General features: G+C 46.2%; 1 protein-coding gene across 1 annotated transcript in view; it reads left to right on the forward strand.

Moving 5' to 3' along the window:
* The window catches only part of C1QTNF5 (C1q and TNF related 5), a 38,419-nt gene that overhangs the window by 8,853 nt on the left and 8,005 nt on the right, over positions 1 to 21,561 (forward strand). Inside the window, exon 2 of the mRNA XM_077250507.1 lies at positions 4,300 to 4,514. Within this exon, the coding sequence (XP_077106622.1) occupies positions 4,304 to 4,514 (211 nt within the window). The 5' untranslated portion in view covers positions 4,300 to 4,303. The remainder of the gene's footprint in view (positions 1 to 4,299; positions 4,515 to 21,561) is intronic.

The following is a 21,561-nucleotide window of genomic DNA, read 5'->3' on the forward strand; positions in this document are numbered from 1 at the left end:
CCAAGATAGGGGTTATCCATCTAGGATCCTCTCGAGGGCCTATCATGAGGCGAAGAGTAGGGATAGACCTTCACTGTTGAATCCCACTGTAAGGACACAGAACAATGAGGTGGTACGGTTTATTACCACTTTTGATAATGGTGCAAACCATGTAAGAGATATTGTTGCAAAACATTGGTCCATATTAAAAATGGACTCGGATATCTCAGACTACCTGGATCATACCCCGTCAATTACTTACAAAAAGTCGCGGTCACTTAATGACAGACTAGTTCATAGCCATTTCTCAAGCCCTGTAAATGAGACATGGCTAAGGAGTGACACAAAGGGCTGTTTCAAATGTGGACATTGTACTGTCTGCCAATACATTGACACAGGCAATAACTTTGTGAGTAATGTTACTGGCAGAAACTATCACATCAAGCAATTTATTAATTGTAGTACTAAAGGGGTTGTCTATAAAGTTTCTTGTTCTTGTGGAATTGAGTATGTTGGGAAAACCATCAGAGAATTCAAAAAAAGAGTTGGGGAACATGTTGGGGACGTAATACATGGCAGAGACACCTCCGTCTCCCGACATGTTAATCAATTGCACAACGGCTCTCCTAGGCATCTCAAATTCATGGCAATTGAAAGGGTGATCAAACCCATACGAGGAGGTGATTGGGATCAGTTGTTATTACAGCGAGAGGCTAAGTGGATTTTTTACCTTAATACCGTTAGTCCACATGGGCTGAACGACCAGATTAATTACAGTTGTTTTATTTGAATTGTTTTCCTCCTCCTTTTTTCCATTCCCTTTTTTTGGCTCCCTTTCGGTAGTACACAGTCATTCTATTATCTGATTATGCCTAAATCCCCATTATTGTCACCCACATTCTCTATTGGATGTGCATGATTAATAATTATTTTTTTTCTCTTCCACAGTTTTGTGGTTTGGGGGTTTATCTTTTTGTGGTAACTTTTTACAGAGACATTATTTATATTGCTACATGCCGCTTTTTAGAGATTTTTTGCGGCTATAATAGTTATATTGTGTATTTATGATCTTTCTGTATATACATATATGTGGGGACCATGCTCACACCTATCATACATTGGTCCGGTTGTTTAGGTATTGCTCCCTAGTAACTGCTCATTTTTATTGGCACATAACATCTCCTTTGTACCGGCATATTTTCCTATCGTGGGCTTCTTTATGCCCATGGCTTTTTACTTTAAAGCATCTCCAGTGGTTAGTGTATGGGTTTTCGCAACCTAGTAGCGGTAACTTTCTGTATATAACATACATGTTACAATTGTTTACCGGCTCTTTATGAATCCCGCGCATGCGCCCTGGTTCTACTCCGCTGGAGGCTTTTTGTTGGTATGCGTTGCCTAGTGACAGCCTCTTCCGGCCAGCGTACAGTTTTTTATGTATAATAATAACGCTAGTGCCAGGTTCGTATACATACGGTCTGTATCTTGTCGGTTACTTTCTATTAATGAACGCCAATGCCGATATCTTATACCTATATCGGCGATCAGTTTAGCGTTACCTAGCAGCGGCCACTTCCGGTTCACACTGCGCATGACGGAAGTGCGTCTCCTACCGGCACACGAGCATGGTTTCTCGGCGTGTGACGCCAACATAACAGTGAGTCTCCATTTGTTATAGTGATGATAGCGCATATACAACACAGTATGCGTTTGACATTATTCATTATTGTGATATTTGCTAGTGGGTGTTTCATCTCTATTGACCCAGAGCTATTGGCTCATTGTCACGTATTCATTGTTGCCACTTATTTGGATTGATTACCCCACCAGGTCTTTTAATTAGACCTTTTGTTATTTAAAGACCGGCCCTACGCCCCTCCATTCTCTGCAAGATAGCACAGAGGGTGGCAGGACTTTTTGTCCTCTAGCATAGCACAAGGCACTTTATCTCCTCATACAAGCCAGTCCCCTGATGAATTAGCTTGGAAGAAACGCGTTGGGACAATGACACAGGGAGAGTGCAGGGCATGTGTATGCAGGGGTAGTTGTGGACTGCCCTTGTAAGGGCAGGAGCTTTGGGGATAGCTTATCAGTAGCCCCACAGGGATTGACAGGGCATTGTCATTTCCCATCAAATTTCTGGATGTACTCCTGACCGGGGACTATTCAGCGCTCCTGTGCTCGCACCGTTGGAATTGGTGAGATTGTTCCTTTTCCAGTAATATATATCTGTCTATTATTTGGCACGCTTCTTTTTGAGGTGCCACCATTGTTTAAAGATGATCAATTATCTTTTGTGCAACCAGGTGTATGTGCATTCATGCTGCTAGTTATATATAATATTTTTTATGCAGCAAATTTGTATATCGTACCCTGGGCCATCTATATTCCGCAGGTGTTGCTATATGCGGAGTTTGGAATCCTATCTGGGGTTATTCAGTCTCTAAGGTCTTTTGCATCAGACTGTACCCCTAATTTTTATCATATTTTGGGTGACTTTATTCTCTTTTATCTATATTTATGAGTAAAAGTTAAGTTTTATTATTCCACTTGTGCTGTATTATTATTTATATTTCTAGTGGTACCATCTGTGTGTTTACAGAATTACAGATTTTGCTATTTTTGCATTCAGGACCTGAAATTACGTCACGGCTTTCTGTGATTGGTCGCGTCGCGGTCACATGGGCGGCACGCAACCAATCACAAGCCGGGACGTAATTTTAAAATGCGCGCGTTTCCTGCCTCCCGTGACGTCAAGGCTTGTGATTGGTCGCGTCGCCCATGTGACCGCGACGCGACCAATCACAAGCCGGAACGTAATTTTAAAATCTTGAATGCCTAGAATTCGGCATTCAGGACCTGAAAATTACGTCACGGCTTGCTGTGATTGGTCGCGTCGCAGCCACATGGGCGGCACGCGACCAATCACAAGCCGTGACATCACGGGAGGAAGGAAAAGCGCGCATTTTAAGCAAACAACGCTGCCGGTTCCCTCGGTGAGGTCCAGGCTGCGTCGGAGAGGTGAGTATAGCAATATTTTTTATTTTAATTCTTTCTTTTACACATTAATATGGTTCCCAGGGCCTGAAGGAGAGTTTCCTCTCCTTCAGACCCTGGGAACCATGAGGGATACCGTCCGATACTTGAGTCCCATTGACTTGTATTGGTATCGGGTATCGGTATCGGATTAGATCCGATACTTTGCCGGTATCGGCCGATACTTTCCGATACCGATACTTTCAAGTATCGGACGGTATCGCTCAACACTAGTTGTGGCCAAAAAGTTCAATTTTGGTCTCCTCATTCCAAATTACTTGTTCCGGAAGTTTTGAGGCTTGTCTCTGTGCTGTTTTGCATATTGTAGGCAAGATACTTTGTAGCATTTGCACAGTAATGGCTTTCTTCTGGCAACTCAACAATACAGCCAATTTTTCTTTAATGCCTCCTTATTGTGCATCTTGAAACAGCCACACCACTAGTTTTCAGAGAGTCCAGTATTTCAGCTGATGATATTTGTGGGTTTTTCTTTGCATCTCGAACAATTTTCCTGGCAGTTGTGGACAACATTTTTGTTGGTCTACCTGACTGTGGTTTTGTTTTTACAGAGCCCATGATTTTCCATTTGTTAATCACAGTTTGAACGTTGCTGACTGGAATTATCAATTCCTTGGATATCTTTTTGTATCCCTTTCCTGTTTTATACAGTTCAACTACCTTTTCCCATAGATCCGTTGACAATTCTTTTGCTTTCCCCATGATTCACCATCCAGAAATGTCAGTGGCTGGACGAAAGATGCAACAGTCTGTCTGGATCCCAGAAACCTCACTCAGCTTTTATGCACACACACAAAACAGGTCACAGGTGAGGATGTTACCTTTAGTAGCCATTCAAACCCATTTGTGTCAACTTCTGTGCATGTTATCTGGCCAGAATCACCAGGGAATGTGAACTTTTGATCAGGGTCATTTTGGTGTTTTGGGTTGTCATTATGATTTAAAAAGAGAAAACATAGTAGTTTGACAATAAATAGCTTCACCCAACCATTAACCATGAGTGGAGAAAAAGTTTTGGTGTTATCGTTCATATCCTCTGAAAATCTATCTATCAACCTCATATCTATCTATCTGTACATATCTATCTAATAATTGCTGTATATACTGTATTATACCATATATACTTAGCATCTTGCTCTCATTCTATAAACCTATTTTTAAAATCCCTGTCTATTTTTAATTCTGTCTCCACTACTTACCGTGGATCTATCATTGTCAAAATAATAACTTCAATTTCTGAATAACTGATAAGTTTTTTCTCCACAGAACAATGCTCCTTCCTGTTAGTTTTATATTTTCCTTCATATTAAGTTCTTTACAAGTAGAAGATAATCAGATAACATCACCTTGCTGTGGGACCCCTGGGATTCCTGGGGTTCCTGGGACGCCTGGCAGCACAGGATTATCGGGAAGAGATGGTCGAGATGGTAGAGATGGAGCAGCAGGAATAAGTGGACCTAAAGGAGACCCTGGAGAACCAGGTAAAGAATGCTGTATGGGGCTGCTGTTTCATGTCAAAGAAGGAAGCACAATACTGTAAACCTTTTTCAAAGCACAATGACCATAACTAATACATACAACCAGGGCTGCCACTAGGAATTTCAGGGACCCATACTGTCAACATTTTCGAGCCACTTTGAGACTCCAGCTTCACCTCCACTCCTCGAACCTTTCACAATCTCACCGCCCACTTTTGGAAAAACTCCACTTCTGCACCACGACCAATAATACCACATACACCATGGTTATATGCCTTTACAGTATAGGTAATGCAGGGGAACCTGTCTGTATGCGTCCATGCAGTTCTGTGATGCTGTGATGTTCCACCAGAGTCTCATGTTAATTATGATGATGCTTGCAGACTCACTGACAGCCTCAGAAGAGACAGTTGATGAATCTGTCTCATCTGACCAGACTATGTTCTCCTAGTATTTCACAGACATGTCTAAATGTTAATACCATCAAAAATAGTGAGAATGGGTAAAAACCATGTATAGAGATGCACTAAAGGATAAATGTCTAAATGTTGTTGAGTAAACAGTACACGCGCTTGAACATACTTGTTATTTAGCAATGGAGACTTGTATGATGAGTGAGAAAACAGACCATGGTGGTTGAATGCATTACTTTCTTTGAAACCATTGCACCATGATTCCAGGTCTTTCTGTAGCTCTCCACAGGTTGTCTTTGCCTATTGGACAACTCTCCAGATAATTCTTTTCACTCCACTGTCTGAAATCATGGGGGGGGAGCACCTGGTCATAGCCGGTTTATGGGGAAATTACCGTATATACTAGAGTATAAGCCGAGATTTTCAGCCCAAAAAATTGGGCTGAAAGTGCCCCTCTCGGCTTATACTCGAGTCATGGAAGGCGGGGGGGTCGGCGGGTGAGGGGGAGCGACGCCTGTCAAATACTCATCTGCTCCCAGCGCTCCTGGCGTGGTCCCCGCATATCCCACATCTCCGGGAGCGGCAGTTTCTTCCCCTGTTCAGTGGTCACTGGTACCGCTCATTAAAGTTCTGAATATGGACTCCACTCCCATAGGGGTGGAGCCACATATTCATTACTGTAATGAGCGGTGCCACGTGACCGCTCACTACAGGAAGAAGCTGCCGCTCCCGGAGATGTGGGACATGCAGGGACCGCGCCAGGAGCGCTGGGAGCAGGTGAGTATGTCATATTCACCTTTCCGCATTCCACCGCCGCCTCGTCTTCCGCGTCCTCTGCAGTGACTGTTCAGGTCAGAGGGCGCGATGACGTATTAGTGTGCGCGCCGCCCTCTGCCTGAACAGTCAGTGCAGAGAGACGGGACGCTGAGGAGCAGCGGGCAGCGACGAGAGGTGAGTATGTCATTTTTTTTTTAGTGCAGCAGCAGCATTACATGTGGCACAATGCTATATGGAGCGTCTATGGGGCCATAAAGAACTGCATGGAGCATTATATGGGGCATTATATGGGGCATCTATGGGGCCATAAAGAACTGCACGGAGCATTATATGGAGCATCTATGGGGCCATAACTGCATGGAGCATTATATGGAGCATCTATGGGGACATAACTGCATGGAGCATTATATGGAGCATCTATGGGGACATAACTGCATGGAGCATTATATGGAGCATTACATGGGGCCATAAAGAACTGCATGGAGCATCTATGGGGCCATAGAGAACTGCATGGAGAATTATATGGGGCATCTATGGGGCCATAAAGAACTGCATGGAGCATTATATGGAGCATCTATGGGGCCATAAAGAACTGCATAGAGCATTATATGGGGCATCTATGGGGCCATAAAGAACTGCATGAAGCGTTATATGGGGCATCTATGGGGCCATAAAGAACTGCATGGAACATTATATGGAGCATCTATAGGGCCATAAAGAATTGCATGGAGCATTATATGGGGCATTTATGGGGCCATAAAGAACTGCATGGAGCATTATATGGGGCATCTATGGGGCCATAAAGAAATGCATGGAACATTATATGGGGCATCTTATGGGGCCATAAAGAACTGCATGGAGCATTATATGGGGCATATTTGTATATGGAGCATCTTATGGGGCCATAATGAACTGTATGGAGCATTATATGGGGCCTATTTTGTATGGAGCATCTTATGGGGCCATAATGAACTGTATGGAGCATTATATGGGGCCTATTTTGTATGGAGCATCTTATGGGGCCATAATGAACAGTATGGAGCATTATATGGGGCTCCTGATTCAATATGGATATTCAAAAACACTTAACCTACTGATGTCTCAATTAATTTTGCTTTTATTGGTATCTATTTTTATTTTTGACATTTACCGATAGCTGCTGCATTTTCCACCCTAGGCTTATACTCGAGTCAATAAGTTTTCCCAGTTTATTGTTGCAAAATTAGGGGGGTCGGCTTATACTCGGGTCGGCTTATACTCGAGTATATACGGTATGTTCTTTTCACTTTAGGATTACAGCCGTATCAGTGCTCTTTGGAACCTTTAGTAGTTTAGAAATTATTCTGCAATCAATGCCATCAGTATGTTTTGCAACAATAAGGTTGGAAAAGTCTTGAGATAGGTCACTGGTTTTACCCATCATGAGATGTTTCTTGTGTGGCACCTTGGTAATGAGACAATTTTTTATAGGTCATCAGTTGAACCAGCTGATATTATTTTTCACAAAGTGGCAGGATTGCTTTCCAATTACTGATAGATTTCAGCTGTTATCATGACTTTCCATGGCTTTTTGCACCTTTCTTTCTTCATGTGTTCAATATTGTTTCCCTGTGTCATTTCTCATTATTACACATAACTTAATTTATGGACATCTGTTGTTTGGTTTCTTTGCCTGTGTGGATTGAATGGGTTGTTACTGACATCTGGTGAGGAATTTGTGTGTGTGCAAAACTGTAAAGCGCTGCGGAATATGTTAGCGCTATATAAAAATAAAGATTATTATTATTTCATGTCAATAGCGCCTTTAAAAATTATATTTACCGTACTTTGAAAATTGATGACGTGTTTAATACTTTTTTCACCCACTGTATACTGTCGGGATTCACATTCTCAGATAGACAATAGGTAGCGTTCACACAGGCTATGCAGTTGGTCCAAATATGTGCAGTTTTGTTACTTTCATAAAACTCCAGGGGATTCAAAACCAAAACACAGCCTCTTCTGGACAAAAATTATAACAGTAAATAAACCTGTCAAGGTTCCACCTCTCAGGGAATCAGTTATGCAGTTACTGACAGCTCGGCCATCCAATCCGGTACAGGGACATGCTGAAGCTGTCAGTATGTTGATTGACAGCATGATCATCCAAGCTGGTTCAGGGGCGTGCTGAGCTGTCGGTGTGTTTATTGACAGCTCGTCTAGCCAATCTGTGACTGGGAGGCGTCAGCTGTCTCAGGTGTTCACTATCCCAGGTAATCGCATGCCTTCTTAACTGAGCAGTTTCTCCCAGTCCACTACCAGACTTGTGAGGTTTGTGCTTTGTGCTCCCTGTGCCTTGAGTTCTGTTTGCTTGATCTGTTGCCTGACCTTGAACTTCGTTCTGACCATCCGCCTGTTTAACCCCTTCAGTTCTGATCTGTTACCCTCCTGGCTTCTGACCTTGGAACGTTACCTGACTACGCTTTTGTCTCTTCCCTCTGTTTATGACGTACCCTCCTGACCTTGGACTCCCAGCCCACTCTGACTCACAGCTTAGCCGTGAGAAGTGACGAGTAGGGTTGAGCGACTTTCATTTTTTTAAGATCGAGTCTGGTTTTGTGAAACCCGATTTAGTCCAGAGTCGAGTCGAGTGAAGTCGGCCGATTATCGCTAAAAGTCGGGGATCGACCGAAACACGAAACCCAATGCAAGTCAATGGGGAAGCATAGCCGGCAGTGAGTGGAGGCCAGGAAAACACCTACAGTGCACATTTTACTGCCAAAAACATCCATTCTTGTTTTCTGAAGCTTGTCAATCTTAATTAACTTTATAATAATAGTTGGGCACTGGAAATTGGGGGTCATTTGGCAAAAGTTGTGGGGGTAGGGCTGGTTCAAGGTTTTAGTGGGCCCAGGAAACATGGACTACGTCATGGCGGTGGAGCAGGGAGAGGTAAGTATTTCAACGTTGCAAGTGCTGTGATCCTGAGCAAGCAGGGGGGGCCCACTCGTTCGCATTGGCACTGGCACAGGGCCCCTCAAAGTACGGCGGTGTGTTTGCATGGCGGGGGCGCCTCCCACCAGCAGCGACACTTTTGCGTACTCTGAGTGGCCCTGTGCCAGTGACGTCGCCAACGAGTATGCCCCCCCACCTGATGAAGGAACCTGCACTTTCATCTGCACCTTCCTCTTTGTCCCTGTGTAAGGTGGTATAATATGCGGGAAGGGGAACCTTACTTTCAGCAGGGTCAGATTCTGGCTGTGTAGAGTACAAGGGGAATGTAGTGGTCTAGGTCAATGTACCAGCAGACTCATCTAGCAGTGGCTGGGCAATGGGCAGGATGATGAGGAAACAGATATAGGGCCAAAGAATAAAGTAGGCTAAATGCAGATCAAAATTGGTAACAGGACTAAACAGGCGGCATTGCTTTGTTCAGTGGAGTAGCAAACCCAAGAGCAGCAGACACTGTTTCAAGGGCCTAACCACACTAGTAGGCCAAATGCAGTTTAATATCTGATAGTATAGGCCGAAAGCCAGAATGTGGAAGCTCAGCTTTGTTCAGTTGAGGACAACACCAGGGAGGGGCAGACACCGTTAGTAGGCCCTAACCACCATTTTGTTTTTTAAAAAACACTTAATGAGAGCCAGAAGGTTGAAGCTCAGCTTTATTCAGTTGAGGGCAACACCAGGGAGGGGCAGACACCGTTAGTAGGCCCTAAACACCATTTTGTTTTTTAAAAAACACTTAATGAGAGCCAGAAGGTTGAAGCTCAGCTTTATTCAGTTGAGGGCAACACCAGGCAGGGGCAGACACCGTTAGTAGGCCGGAACCACCATTTTGTTTTTTAAAAAACACTTAATGAGAGCCAGAAGGTTGAAGCTCAGCTTTATTCAGTTGAGGGCAACACCAGGCAGGGGCAGACACCGTTAGTAGGCCGGAACCAGCAATGTGTTTAAAAACAGCAGTTAATCAGAGCCGGAAGGTAGAAGCTCAGCTTTATTCAGTTGAGGGCAACACCAGGGAGGGGCAGAAGCCGTTAGTAGGCCCTAACCACCATTTTGTTTTTTAAAAAACACTTAATGAGAGCCAGAAGGTTGAAGCTCAGCTTTATTCAGTTGAGGGCAACACCAGGCAGGGGCAGACACCGTTAGTAGGCCGGAACCACCATTTTGTTTTTTAAAAAACACTTAATGAGAGCCAGAAGGTTGAAGCTCAGCTTTATTCAGTTGAGGGCAACACCAGGCAGGGGCAGACACCGTTAGTAGGCCGGAACCAGCAATGTGTTTAAAAACAGCAGTTAATCAGAGCCGGAAGGTAGAAGCTCAGCTTTATTCAGTTGAGGGCAACACCAGGGAGGGGCAGAAGCCGTTAGTAGGCCCTAACCACCATTTTGTTTTTTAAAAAACACTTAATGAGAGCCAGAAGGTTGAAGCTCAGCTTTATTCAGTTGAGGGCAACACCAGGCAGGGGCAGACACCGTTAGTAGGCCGGAACCAGCAATGTGTTTAAAAACAGCAGTTAATCAGAGCCGGAAGGTAGAAGCTCAGCTTTATTCAGTTGAGGGCAACACCAGGGAGGGGCAGAAGCCGTTAGTAGGCCCTAACCACCATTTTGTTTTTTAAAAAACACTTAATGAGAGCCAGAAGGTAGAAGCTCAGCTTTATTCAGTTGAGGACAACTTGAATTAGGGACTGCATACAGACTTAGCAGGCTGTCCCCTGTGTGGACCATGCATCCAATACATTAACCCATTGAGCCACAAAGGACACGTAACCTTCCGTGGCCATGCCTACAGGTCCATGTGTCTGTTGTCAGGTGTACCTTTGTCAGTGTAGGCCTATTGGAAGGAGGGACCGCAGACAGGCTTCGAAGGCCTAACACAATAAAATGGGCTGGCTGTAGGCACTTTAAAATTGGTTCCAGGGGTACACGGGCAGCAGTGGTCTGGTCAGTGGAGGCCTAGTGGAAGGAGGGACCGCAGACAGGCTTCGAAGGCCTAACACAATAAAATGGGCTGGCTGTAGGCACTTTAAAATTGGTTCCAGGGGTACACGGGCAGCAGTGGTCTGGTCAGTGGAGGCCTAGTGGAAGGAGGGACCGCAGACAGGCTTCGAAGGCCTAACACAATAAAATGGGCTGGCTGTAGGCACTTTAAAATTGGTTCCAGGGGTACACGGGCAGCAGTGGTCTGGTCAGTGGAGGCCTAGTGGAAGGAGGGACCGCAGACAGGCTTCGAAGGCCTAAAATAACAAACAATAGGCTCATGGCAGTTTTACAGCGGTTACATGGATACACGGGCAGGCAGCTGGTGATGAGTGGAGGAGTATTTAAAGTAGGGACCGCAGACAGGCTATCAAAGGCCTAAAATAACACACAATAGGCTCATGGCAGTTTTACAGCGGTTACATGGATACACGGGCAGGCAGCTGGTGATGAGTGGAGGAGTATTTAAAGTAGGGACCGCAGACAGGCTATCAAAGGCCTAAAATAACAAACAATAGGCTCATGGCAGCTTTACAGCGGTTACATGGATACACAGGCAGCTTGGTGGTGAGTGGAGGAGTAGTGCAAGGAGTGTCTGTCCCAGTACTCCCAAAATATAAATAGATGTTAATGTCTCGCAAAACAACCAAAACAAAAAAAAAGGTGGCATACTTAGGTACAGGGGTGGGCTCATCTACTGAGTTTCTGACATAGTAATTTGGCAGTAACTATTTAATGGTGCCAATATAGGACACAGACACAGACTACTTTAAGTTGCATCATAGATGTCTACAAATTTGTATTGTCAGTGCCAGACATTGAATGATGTCAGCGAATAGACTAAAGATTGGTGGAGCTGTGCGACATAATTTTGCACGTGGTAGAGCACATTTTGAGCTGGGGTAGGGGGGAACTCTCTTGAGGCCGGCGGGACCGCCCCAGGGCCCCTCATGTTACAACGGTGTGTCTGACGTTGGGTGCGCACCGCCACCGCCAGAGACACTACATTGTACTATGAGGGACCCAGTAGCAATGCCGTCAACCAAAAGCGAGCACACCCACCTCTTCAGACAAACAGCAGTCTCACGGGTGCTTGCGCCAAGTCGCGATACCACGGCCCCGTGTGGGGAGTTTTGCCATTTAGGGAGGTGTAAACATGTCGTATGCTGTACAATCAGCTGCAGCAAATTAGACATTAGAAAAGTAATTCACAGGCAAGAGCTTTTCATAGGAAAGCTAGGTGTCGGCCGGGCAAGGTGGGGCAAAAGATTTCGAAATCCAGTTGTGGTTCATTTTAATGAATGTTAGATCGTCAACATTTTGGGTAGCCAGACGAGTCCTTTTTTCGGTTAATATTGAACCTGCAGCACTGAATACTCTTTCTGATAGGACACTTGCTGCCGAGCAAGCAAGCTCCTGCAATGCATATTCTGCCAATTCTGGCCAGGTGTCTAATTTGGAGGCCCAGTAATCAAATGGGAATGACGGTTGAGGGAGAACATCGATAAGGGATGAAAAATAGTTAGTAACCATACTGGACAAATGTTGTCTCCTGTCACTTTCAATTGATGCAGCAGTACCTGTCCTGTCTGCGGTCATAGCAAAATCACTCCACAACCTGGTCAGAAAACCCCTCTGTCCAACGCCACTTCTGATGTGTGCACCCCTAACACTCCTAGTCTGCTGCCCCCTGGAGCTCGTGTGAGAACGATCACGTGCGCTGTGTGCTGGGAATGCCTGAAGCAAACGGTCAACAAGAGTTGATTGTTTGGTTGCTAATATTAGTTCCAAGTTCTCATGTGGCATAATATTTTGCAATTTGCCTTTATAGCGTGGATCAAGGAGGCAGGCCAACCAGTAATCGTCATCGTTCATCATTTTCGTAATGCGTGTGTCCCTTTTTAGGATACGTAAGGCATAATCCGCCATGTGGGCCAAAGTTCCAGTTGTCAAATCTCCGGTTGTGATTGGTTGAGGGGCAGTTGCAGGCAAATCTACGTCACTTGTGTCCCTCAAAAAACCAGAACCCGGCCGTGACACGCAACCAATTTCCTGTGCCCCCGGGAAAGGTTCGGCATTAAAAATATACTCATCCCCATCATCCTCCTCGTCCTCCACCTCCTCTTCGCCCGCTACCTCGTCCTGTACACTGCCCTGACCAGACAATGGCTGACTGTCATCAAGGCTTTCCTCTTCCTCTGGTGCAGACGCCTGCTCCTTTATGTGCGTCAAACTTTGCATCAGCAGACGCATTAGGGGGATGCTCATGCTTATTACGGCGTTGTCTGCACTAACCAGCCGTGTGCATTCCTCAAAACACTGAAGGACTTGACACATGTCTTGTATCTTAGACCACTGCACACCTGACAACTCCATGTCTGCCATCCTACTGCCTGCCCGTGTATCCTCCCACAAATAAATAACAGCACGCCTCTGTTCGCACAGTCTCTGAAGCATGTGCAGTGTTGAGTTCCACCTTGTTGCAACGTCTATGATGAGGCGATGCTGGGGAAGGTTCAAAGACCGCTGATAGGTCTGCATACGGCTGGCGTGTACAGGCGAACGTCGGATATGTGAGCAAAGTGCACGCACTTTGAGGAGCAGGTCGGAGAACCCAGGATAAGTTTTCAATAAGCACTGCACCACCAGGTTTAAGGTGTGAGCCAGGCAAGGAATGTGTTTCAGTTGGGAAAGGGAGATGGCAGCCATGAAATTCCTTCCGTTATCACTCACTACCTTGCCTGCCTCAAGATCTACTGTGCCCAGCCACGACTGCGTTTCTTGTTGCAAGAACTCGGACAGAACTTCCGCGGTGTGTCTGTTGTCGCCCAAACACTTCATAGCCAATACAGCCTGCTGACGCTTGGCAGTAGCTGGCCCATAATGGGACAACTGGTGTGCAACAGTGTCATCTGCCGATGGAGTGGTTGGCAGACTGCGTTCTGTGGAAGAGCTGTAGCTTCTGCAGGAGGACGAGGAGGAGGAGGAGGAGGGGGTGCGAACGCCTACAGCCAACTGTTTCCTAGACCGTGGGCTAGGCACAACTGTCCCTAAATTGATGTCGCCTGTGGACCCTGCATCCACCACATTCACCCAGTGTGCCGTGATGGACACATAACGTCCCTGGCCATGCCTACTGGTCCATGCATCTGTAGTCAGGTGCACCTTTGTACTCACAGATTGCCTGAGTGCATGGACGATGCGCTGTTTAACATGCTGGTGCAGGGCTGGGATGGCTTTTCTGGAAAAAAAGTGTCGACTGGGTAGCTCGTATCGTGGTTCAGCGTACTCCATCAGGGCTTTGAAAGCTTCGCTTTCAACTAACCGGTAGGGCATCATCTCTAACGAGATTAGTCTAGCTATGTGGGCGTTAAAACCCTGTGTACGCGGATGCGAGGATAAGTACTTCCTTTTTCTAACCAGAGTCTCATGTAGGGTGAGCTGGACTGGAGAGCTGGAGATCGTGGAACTTTCGGGTGTGCCGGTGTACATGGCAGACTGAGAGACGGTTGGAGACGGTATTGTTTCCGCCGGTGCCCTAGATGCAATATTTCCTCCTACAAAACTGGTGGTTCCCTGACCCTGACTGCTTTTGGCTGGCAAAGAAACCTGCACAGATACTGCCGGTGGTGCGGAAAATGGTGGCCTTACAGTGACGGAAGGGATGTTGCGTTGCTGACTAGCTTCATTGGCCGAGGGTGCTACAACCTTAAGGGACGTTTGGTAGTTAGTCCAGGCTTGAAAATGCATGGTGGTTAAGTGTCTATGCATGCAACTAGTATTTAGACTTTTCAGATTCTGACCTCTGCTTAAGCTAGTTGAACATTTTTGACAGATGACTTTGCGCTGATCAGTTGGATGTTGTTTAAAAAAATGCCAGACTGCACTCTTCCTAGACTCGGATCCCTTTTCAGGGATTGCAGACTGAGCTTTAACCGGATGGCCACGCTGTCCTCCAACAGGTTTTGGCTTTGACACGCGTTTTGGGCCAGATACGGGCCCGGCAGATGGAACCTGTTGCGATGTTGATGCCTGCTGCGGCCCCTCCTCCACCTCCGCTTCTGAACTACTGCCGCCTGCACCCTGTTCCCCCAATGGCTGCCAATCGGGGTCAATAACTGGGTCATCTATTACCTCCTCTTCGAGCTCGTGTGCAACTTCGTCTGTGTCACTGTGTCGGTCGGTGGTATAGCGTTCGTGGTGGGGCAACATAGTCTCATCAGGGTCTGATTGTGGATCTGTACCCTGAGAGGGCAATGTGGTGGTCTGAGTCAAAGGAGCAGCATAGTACTCTGGCTGTGGCTGTGCATCAGTGCACTCCATGTCAGAATCTACTTGTAATGGGCATGGCCTGTTAAATGTTTCACTTTCTAAGCCAGGGACGGTATGTGTAAAGAGCTCCATGGAGTGACCCGTTGTGTCGCCTGCTGCATCCTTCTCTCTTGTTGTAGTTTTTGATGAGGAGGACAAGGAAGCGACTTGTCCCTGACCGTGAACATCCACAAGCGACGCGCTGCTTTTACATTTACCAGTTTCGGAAGAGGAGGCAAAAGAGCTAGAGGCTGAGTCTGCAATGTAAGCCAAAACTTGCTGTTGCTGCTCCGCCTTTAAAAGCGGTTTTCCTACTCCCAGAAAAGAGAGCGTTCGAGGCCTTGTGTAGCCTGACGACGAAACTGGCTCCACAGCTCCAGACTTAGGTGGAATATTTTTATCCCCACGACCACCTGATGCTCCACTACCACTACCATCATTACCAGCTGACAATGAACGCCCACGACGACCTCTTGCACCAGACTTCCTCATTGTTTTAAAATCTTAACCAAAGTAACTTTATTTGTTGCTGTCAAACAACTTACACGGTGAGCTATAACTTCAGTATGATTTCAATATCCCTTAACAGGTTGGTGAGACCACAAGGAAAATCAGGCACAATGTTACACACTCTGTTTTCTGTGGCACAAAATCACAGAGATGACACCACACGCAGGACTGTCACTCAAGCACTAATGTCAATATTAATCTCCCACCTAATTTATTTATTTTTTTTCTCAGGGAGACTTTAGAAACCAAATAATATTAAAAAAAAAACAAAAAAAAAAACAAAAAAAAAAAGGCTTCCTATGGCCCACAATTAGAGAGAGAGAGGTGGCACACCCAGGAGTCAAGACTGGCGCACAAGCTGAAAGGGCAATATTACTCTCCCACTGTTTTTTTAAGTTTTTTTTTTTTTTTTTTTCAGGGAGACTTTAGAAACCAAATAATATTAAAAAAACCAAAAAAATAAATAGCCTTTCTATGGCCCACTGAATGAGAGAGAGAGGTGGCACACCCAGGAGTCAAGACTGGCACACAAGCTGAAAGGGCAATATTACTCTCCCACTGTTTTTTTATGTATTTTTTGTTTTTTAAGGGAGACTTTAGAAACCAAATAATATTTAAAAAAAAACAAAAAAAAAAGGCTTTCTATGGCCCACAATTAGAGAGAGAGAGGTGGCACACCCAGGAGTCAAGACTGGCGCACAAGCTGAAAGGGCAATATTACTCTCCCACTGTTTTTTTAAGGTTTTTTTTTTTATTTACAGGGAGACTTTAGAAACCAAATAATATTAAAAAAACCAAAAAAATAAATAGCCTTTCTATGGCCCACTGAATGAGAGAGAGAGGTGGCACACCCAGGAGTCAAGACTGGCACACAAGCTGAAAGGGCAATATTACTCTCCCACTGTTTTTTTATGTATTTTTTGTTTTTTAAGGGAGACTTTAGAAACCCAATAATATTTAAAAAAAAAAAAAAAAAAAGGCTTTCTATGGCCCACAATTAGAGAGAGAGGTGGCACACCCAGGAGTCAAGACTGGCGCACAAGCTGAAAGGGCAATATTACTCTCCCACTGTTTTTTTATTTTTTTATTTTTTTTTCAGGGAGACTTTAGAAACCAAATAATATTAAAAAAACCAAAAAAATAAATAGGCTTTCTATAGCCCACTGAATAAGAGATAGCACACACAGCAGTGGCACACAAGCCCTGACTGAGGCCAATATTTTTCTACCACTGATTGATGTAGTGTTTTTGTGTTGAGGTAGAATTTAGAACACAAATCACGGAAAAAATAAATAGGCTTTCTATGGCCCACTCAGTGAGAGATGGCACACACAGGGATGGCACTGTAGCAGAAATGCCAATCTTAATCTCCCACAAAAAAAAAAAAAAAAACAGGGACTGTCCTACAATTACTATCTCCCTGCAGTAATCTAAGCCAGGTATGGCAGGCAGCAATAGGAGTGGACTGATGCACAAATTAAATAAAAAGTGTGGACAAACAAAAAAGATAGCTGTGCAGAAAGGAACAAGAGGATATGTGCTTTGAAAAAAGCAGTTGGTTTCCACAGTGGCGTACACACAGCAATACAGCTATCACGGAGCCTTCTAGGGCAGCCCAATGAGCTACAGCGCTGAGGAAAAAAAAAAAAAAATAGCTTCCACTGTTCCTGCACACCGAAGGTGGTGTTTGACAGTGGAAATCGCTACAGCACAAGCGGTTTGGTGGTTAGTGGACCCTGCCTAACGCTCTCCCTGCTTCTGACGAAGCGGCAGCAACCTCTCCCTAAGCTCAGATCAGCAGCAGTAAGATGGCGGTCGGCGGGAACGCCCCTTTATAGCCCCTGTGACGCCGCAGACAGCAAGCCAATCACTGCAATGCCCTTCTCTAAGATGGTGGGGACCAGGATCTATGTCATCACGCTGCCCACACTCTGCGTTCACCTTCATTGGCTGAGAAATGGCGCTTTTCGCGTCATTGAAACGCGACTTTGGCGCGAAAGTCGCGTACCGCATGGCCGACAAGCACAGGGGTCGGATCGGGTTTCATGAGACGCCGACTTAGCCAAAAGTCGGCGACTTTTGAAAATGATCGACCCGTTTCGCTCAACCCTAGTGACGAGCGTCACATTATGTCTGGCCTCTGCATTTTTCTTTTTCGCCAGTGTGGATCCTGTTCACACGCTTTGTGACCAGGTGGCGAATTTGATGCATATGACTCAGGATCTGGCGAAGGATTGACAGAGTCTGGAGTCATCGCAATATCAGTTGCAGGGTCAGATAAATAACTTGATGAAGACATCCCATAGCCCCCCACTGCCGGCAGTGGCTGTGGCGTCAGTAGCCTCTGATGTACAGTTGGTCTCTCCCGAACCTGTCATATCCCTTCCTGATACATTTTTGGGAAAGAGACAAATTTAGGGTTTTCAGGGAGAGCTGTAAGTTTTTTTTTACCCTGTGCCCCCAGTCATCAGGGGAGGAGTTTTAGTGGGTGGGAATAATCATGTCCCTTCTGCGAGGGGGTCCTTAGACCTGGGCATTTTCTTTGTCCCCACAAGCCCAAGAACGGTTTTCCATTTATGCCTTTTTTGACAGTTTAGGTCTGATCTATGATGAACCCGACAGAATCCAGGTCGCTGAGGCTAAGATCATGAACCTGGCACATGGGGGGTCGCACAGCTGAAGACTACTGTACTGAGCTCCTGCAGTTGTCCACTGAAGTTCTATGGAACGATGCTGCCCTTGGGTGCCAGTTCCAAAGTGGTGTTTCCGAGACACTCAAGGCTGCTCTGGTCCTCCATGACACCCCATGTGCTCTGATGGAGAGTGGAGACCATGACTCAGGCCATACGAATGGACCGCAGAATCTGTGAGAGACATGGTGAACAGCAGGCCGCATGTTATTCTTCCCCGGAGCAGGTTCATTTACCCGAGGTTAGAGTTGCCTGTCTTCATGTTGCGGAGAGAAGATGGAGACAAGATCTCGGACTCTGTCTATACTGTGGCCTCCCTGGACATTTTCTTAAGAATTGCTCAATTTGTACTCAAGCCACCAAACCATCGGGAGAACATCTGAGTCTGGGTGCTGACTGAGGAGGTCACCCAGACTCCCTGGTACCTTTTTCTTCCTCTGACAAAGTACTGATAAATACAATGATTTCCTTCGAGAACCAGGTGTTATCTACAGTGGCGTTCATTGACTGTGGGTCTGCTGCTAACTGTATTGATTCTGGACTGGTTCTGAAGTTAGGGTTAGGGACAGTTAGTTTAGAAAGACCTATTCAAATCATCGCCCTTGACAAGACACCGTTAGCTCACAATTTGGTCAATAGAGCAATGGTGAATTTCACTCTCCAAGTGGGGGCACTCCACTCTGAATCCATCTCCTGTTTTGTGTTGAATAATTTACCTGCTGGTTTGGCACTGGGGTTTCCATGGCTGCAGACTCACAATCCAGTTATTGATTGGTGTCTGAAGGAGATTGTGACATAGCGCCCCAACTGTTCCAAGAAATGTCTAAAAAGGTACAAATATGCTCCGCTAGTCTGGAGGGTCTTCCAGAGTACCTGAAAGACTTTGATGATGTGTTCTCAGAAAAAGAGGTGGAGATACTTCCTCCCCATCGTCCCTATAATTGTGCTATTGACCTTATTCCTAGCGCCAAATTGCCAAAAGCTCGCCTTTACAATTTGTCGGGGCCTGAATGGACTGCCATGAAAGAATATGTTAGCGAAAGTTTACGGAAGGGTCATATCCGTCCTTCCTCCTCCTCTGTAGATGCTGAATTTTTCTTTGTTAAAAAGAAAGATGGGTGTCTCCATCCTTGCCTTGATTTCCGAGAACAAGATCATGGTTAAAAATACCTACCCAGCTCATCCCCAGCCTATATAATCAGCTTCTGGAGGGCAGGGTGTTTTCCAAACTTGATATTAGAGGGGCTTACAATTTGATACGCATCCCGAAGGGAGATGAGAGGAAAACGGCATTTTTAACATCTGAGGATCTGTTTGAAAAACTTGTCATGCCTTTCGGATTATCTAATGCACCTGCTGTGTGTCAGAATTTTATGAATTATATTTTCTCTGATTGCATTGGAAGATTTGTTGTAATATACCTCGATGACATTCTAATTTTCTCACCAGACTTGGACACTCATCAGGAACATGTTCATGTGGTATTACAGAGACTGAGGGAGAACTCTCTGTTTACTAAATTAGAGAAATGTGTTTTTTTCTGTTCAGGAAATCTCTTTCTTGGGGTTTATCTTGTCAGCAGAAGGGTTTAACCCCTTCACGACCTTTGACGCATACGCTGCGTCATGAAAGTCGGTGCCAATGCGACCTATGACGCAGCGTATGCGTCATGGAATGATCGCGTCCCTGCAGATCGGGTGAAAGGGTTAACTCCGATTTTACCCGATCTGCAGAGACAGGGGGAGTGGTGCTTCAGCCCAGGGGGGGTGGCTTCACCCCCCCGTGGCTACGATCGCTCTGATTGGCTGTTGAAAGTGAAACTGCCAATCAGAGCGATTTGTAATATTTCACCTAAAAAACTGGTGAAATATTACAATCCAGCCATGGCCGATGCTGCAATATCATCGGCCATGGCTGGAAATACTCAAGTGCCCCCCCCACACCCACCGATCGCCCCCCCAGTCCTCCGTTATGGGGTCCGGTCCCCTCCGTCCGCCTGCCGGCTCCCCCGTCCTCCTGTCCGCTCCCTCCTTGCTCAGATCCCCCCCCCCTGTGCTCCGATCACCCCCCCTGTGCTCCGATCCACCCCCCCACCACCCCTTCATACTTACCGATCCTCCCGGTGTCCGGCCGTCTCCTCGCTGGGCGCCGCCATCTTGGAAAATGGCGGGCGCATGCTCAGTGCGCCCGCCGAATCTGCCAGTCGGCAGATTCCTTACAAGTACATTTTGATTGCTGTGGTAGGTTCTATCACAGCGATCAAAATAAAAAAAATAATAAATAACCCCCCCCCCTTTATCACCCCCATAGGGACAATAATAAAATAAAGAAATTTTTTTTTTTTTTCCACTAGGGTTAGGGTTACAACTAGGGTTAGAACTAGGGGTAGGGTTAGGGGTAGGGTTAGGGTTACGGGTAGGGTTAGGGTTATGGCATGTGCACACAGAGCGGATCGGCCGCGGATACGCAGCGGATACGCAGCGGATCGGCAGCGGATCCGCGGCGGATCGGCCGCGGATCCGCGGCGGATCGGCCGCGGATCGGCGGCGGATCGGCAGCGGATCGGCGGCGGATCGGCAGCGGATCGGCGGCGGATCGGCAGCGGATCGGCCGCGGATCCGCAGCGGATTGGCCACGGATCCGCAGCGGATTGGCCGCTGCGAATTCGAAGCAGTTTTCCATCAGGTTTACAGTACCATGTACACCTAAGGAAAACCAAATCCGCTGTGCCCATGGTGCGGAAAATTCCGTGCAGAAACGCTGCGTTGTATTTTCCGCAGCATGTCAATTCTTTGTGCGGATTCCGCAGCGTTTTACACCTGTTCCTCAATAGGAATCCGCAGGTGAAATCCGCACAAAAAAACACTGGAAATCTGCTGTAAATCCGCAGGTAAAACGCAGTGCCTTTTACCTGCAGATTTTTCAAAAATCGTGCGGAAAAATCTCACACGAATCCGCAACGTGGGCACATAGCCTTAGGGTTAGGGTTGGAATTAGAGTTAGGGTTGGTATTAGGGCTAGGGTTTGAAATAGGGTTAAGATTAGGCTTGTGGTTAGGGTTACGGATAGGGTTAGGGGTGTGTTGGGGTTACAGTTGTGGTTAGGGTTGGGATTAGGGTTACGGTTGGGATTAGGGTTAGGATTAGGGTTGGAATTAGGGTTACGGGTGTGTTGCGGTTAGGGGTGTGTTGGGGTTAGGGTTGTGATTAGGGTTATGGCTACAGTTGGGATTAGGATTAGGGGTGTGTTGGGGTTAGTGTTGAAGTTAGAATTGAGGGGTTTCCACTGTTTAGGCACATCAGGGGTCTCCAAACGCAACATGGCGCCACCATTGATTCCAGCCAATCTTGTGTTCAAAAAGTCAAATGGTGCTCCCGCCCTTCCAA

Source organism: Ranitomeya variabilis, chromosome 4 (genome assembly GCF_051348905.1).
Source record: "Ranitomeya variabilis isolate aRanVar5 chromosome 4, aRanVar5.hap1, whole genome shotgun sequence".
NCBI classification, from domain to species: domain Eukaryota; kingdom Metazoa; phylum Chordata; class Amphibia; order Anura; family Dendrobatidae; genus Ranitomeya; species Ranitomeya variabilis.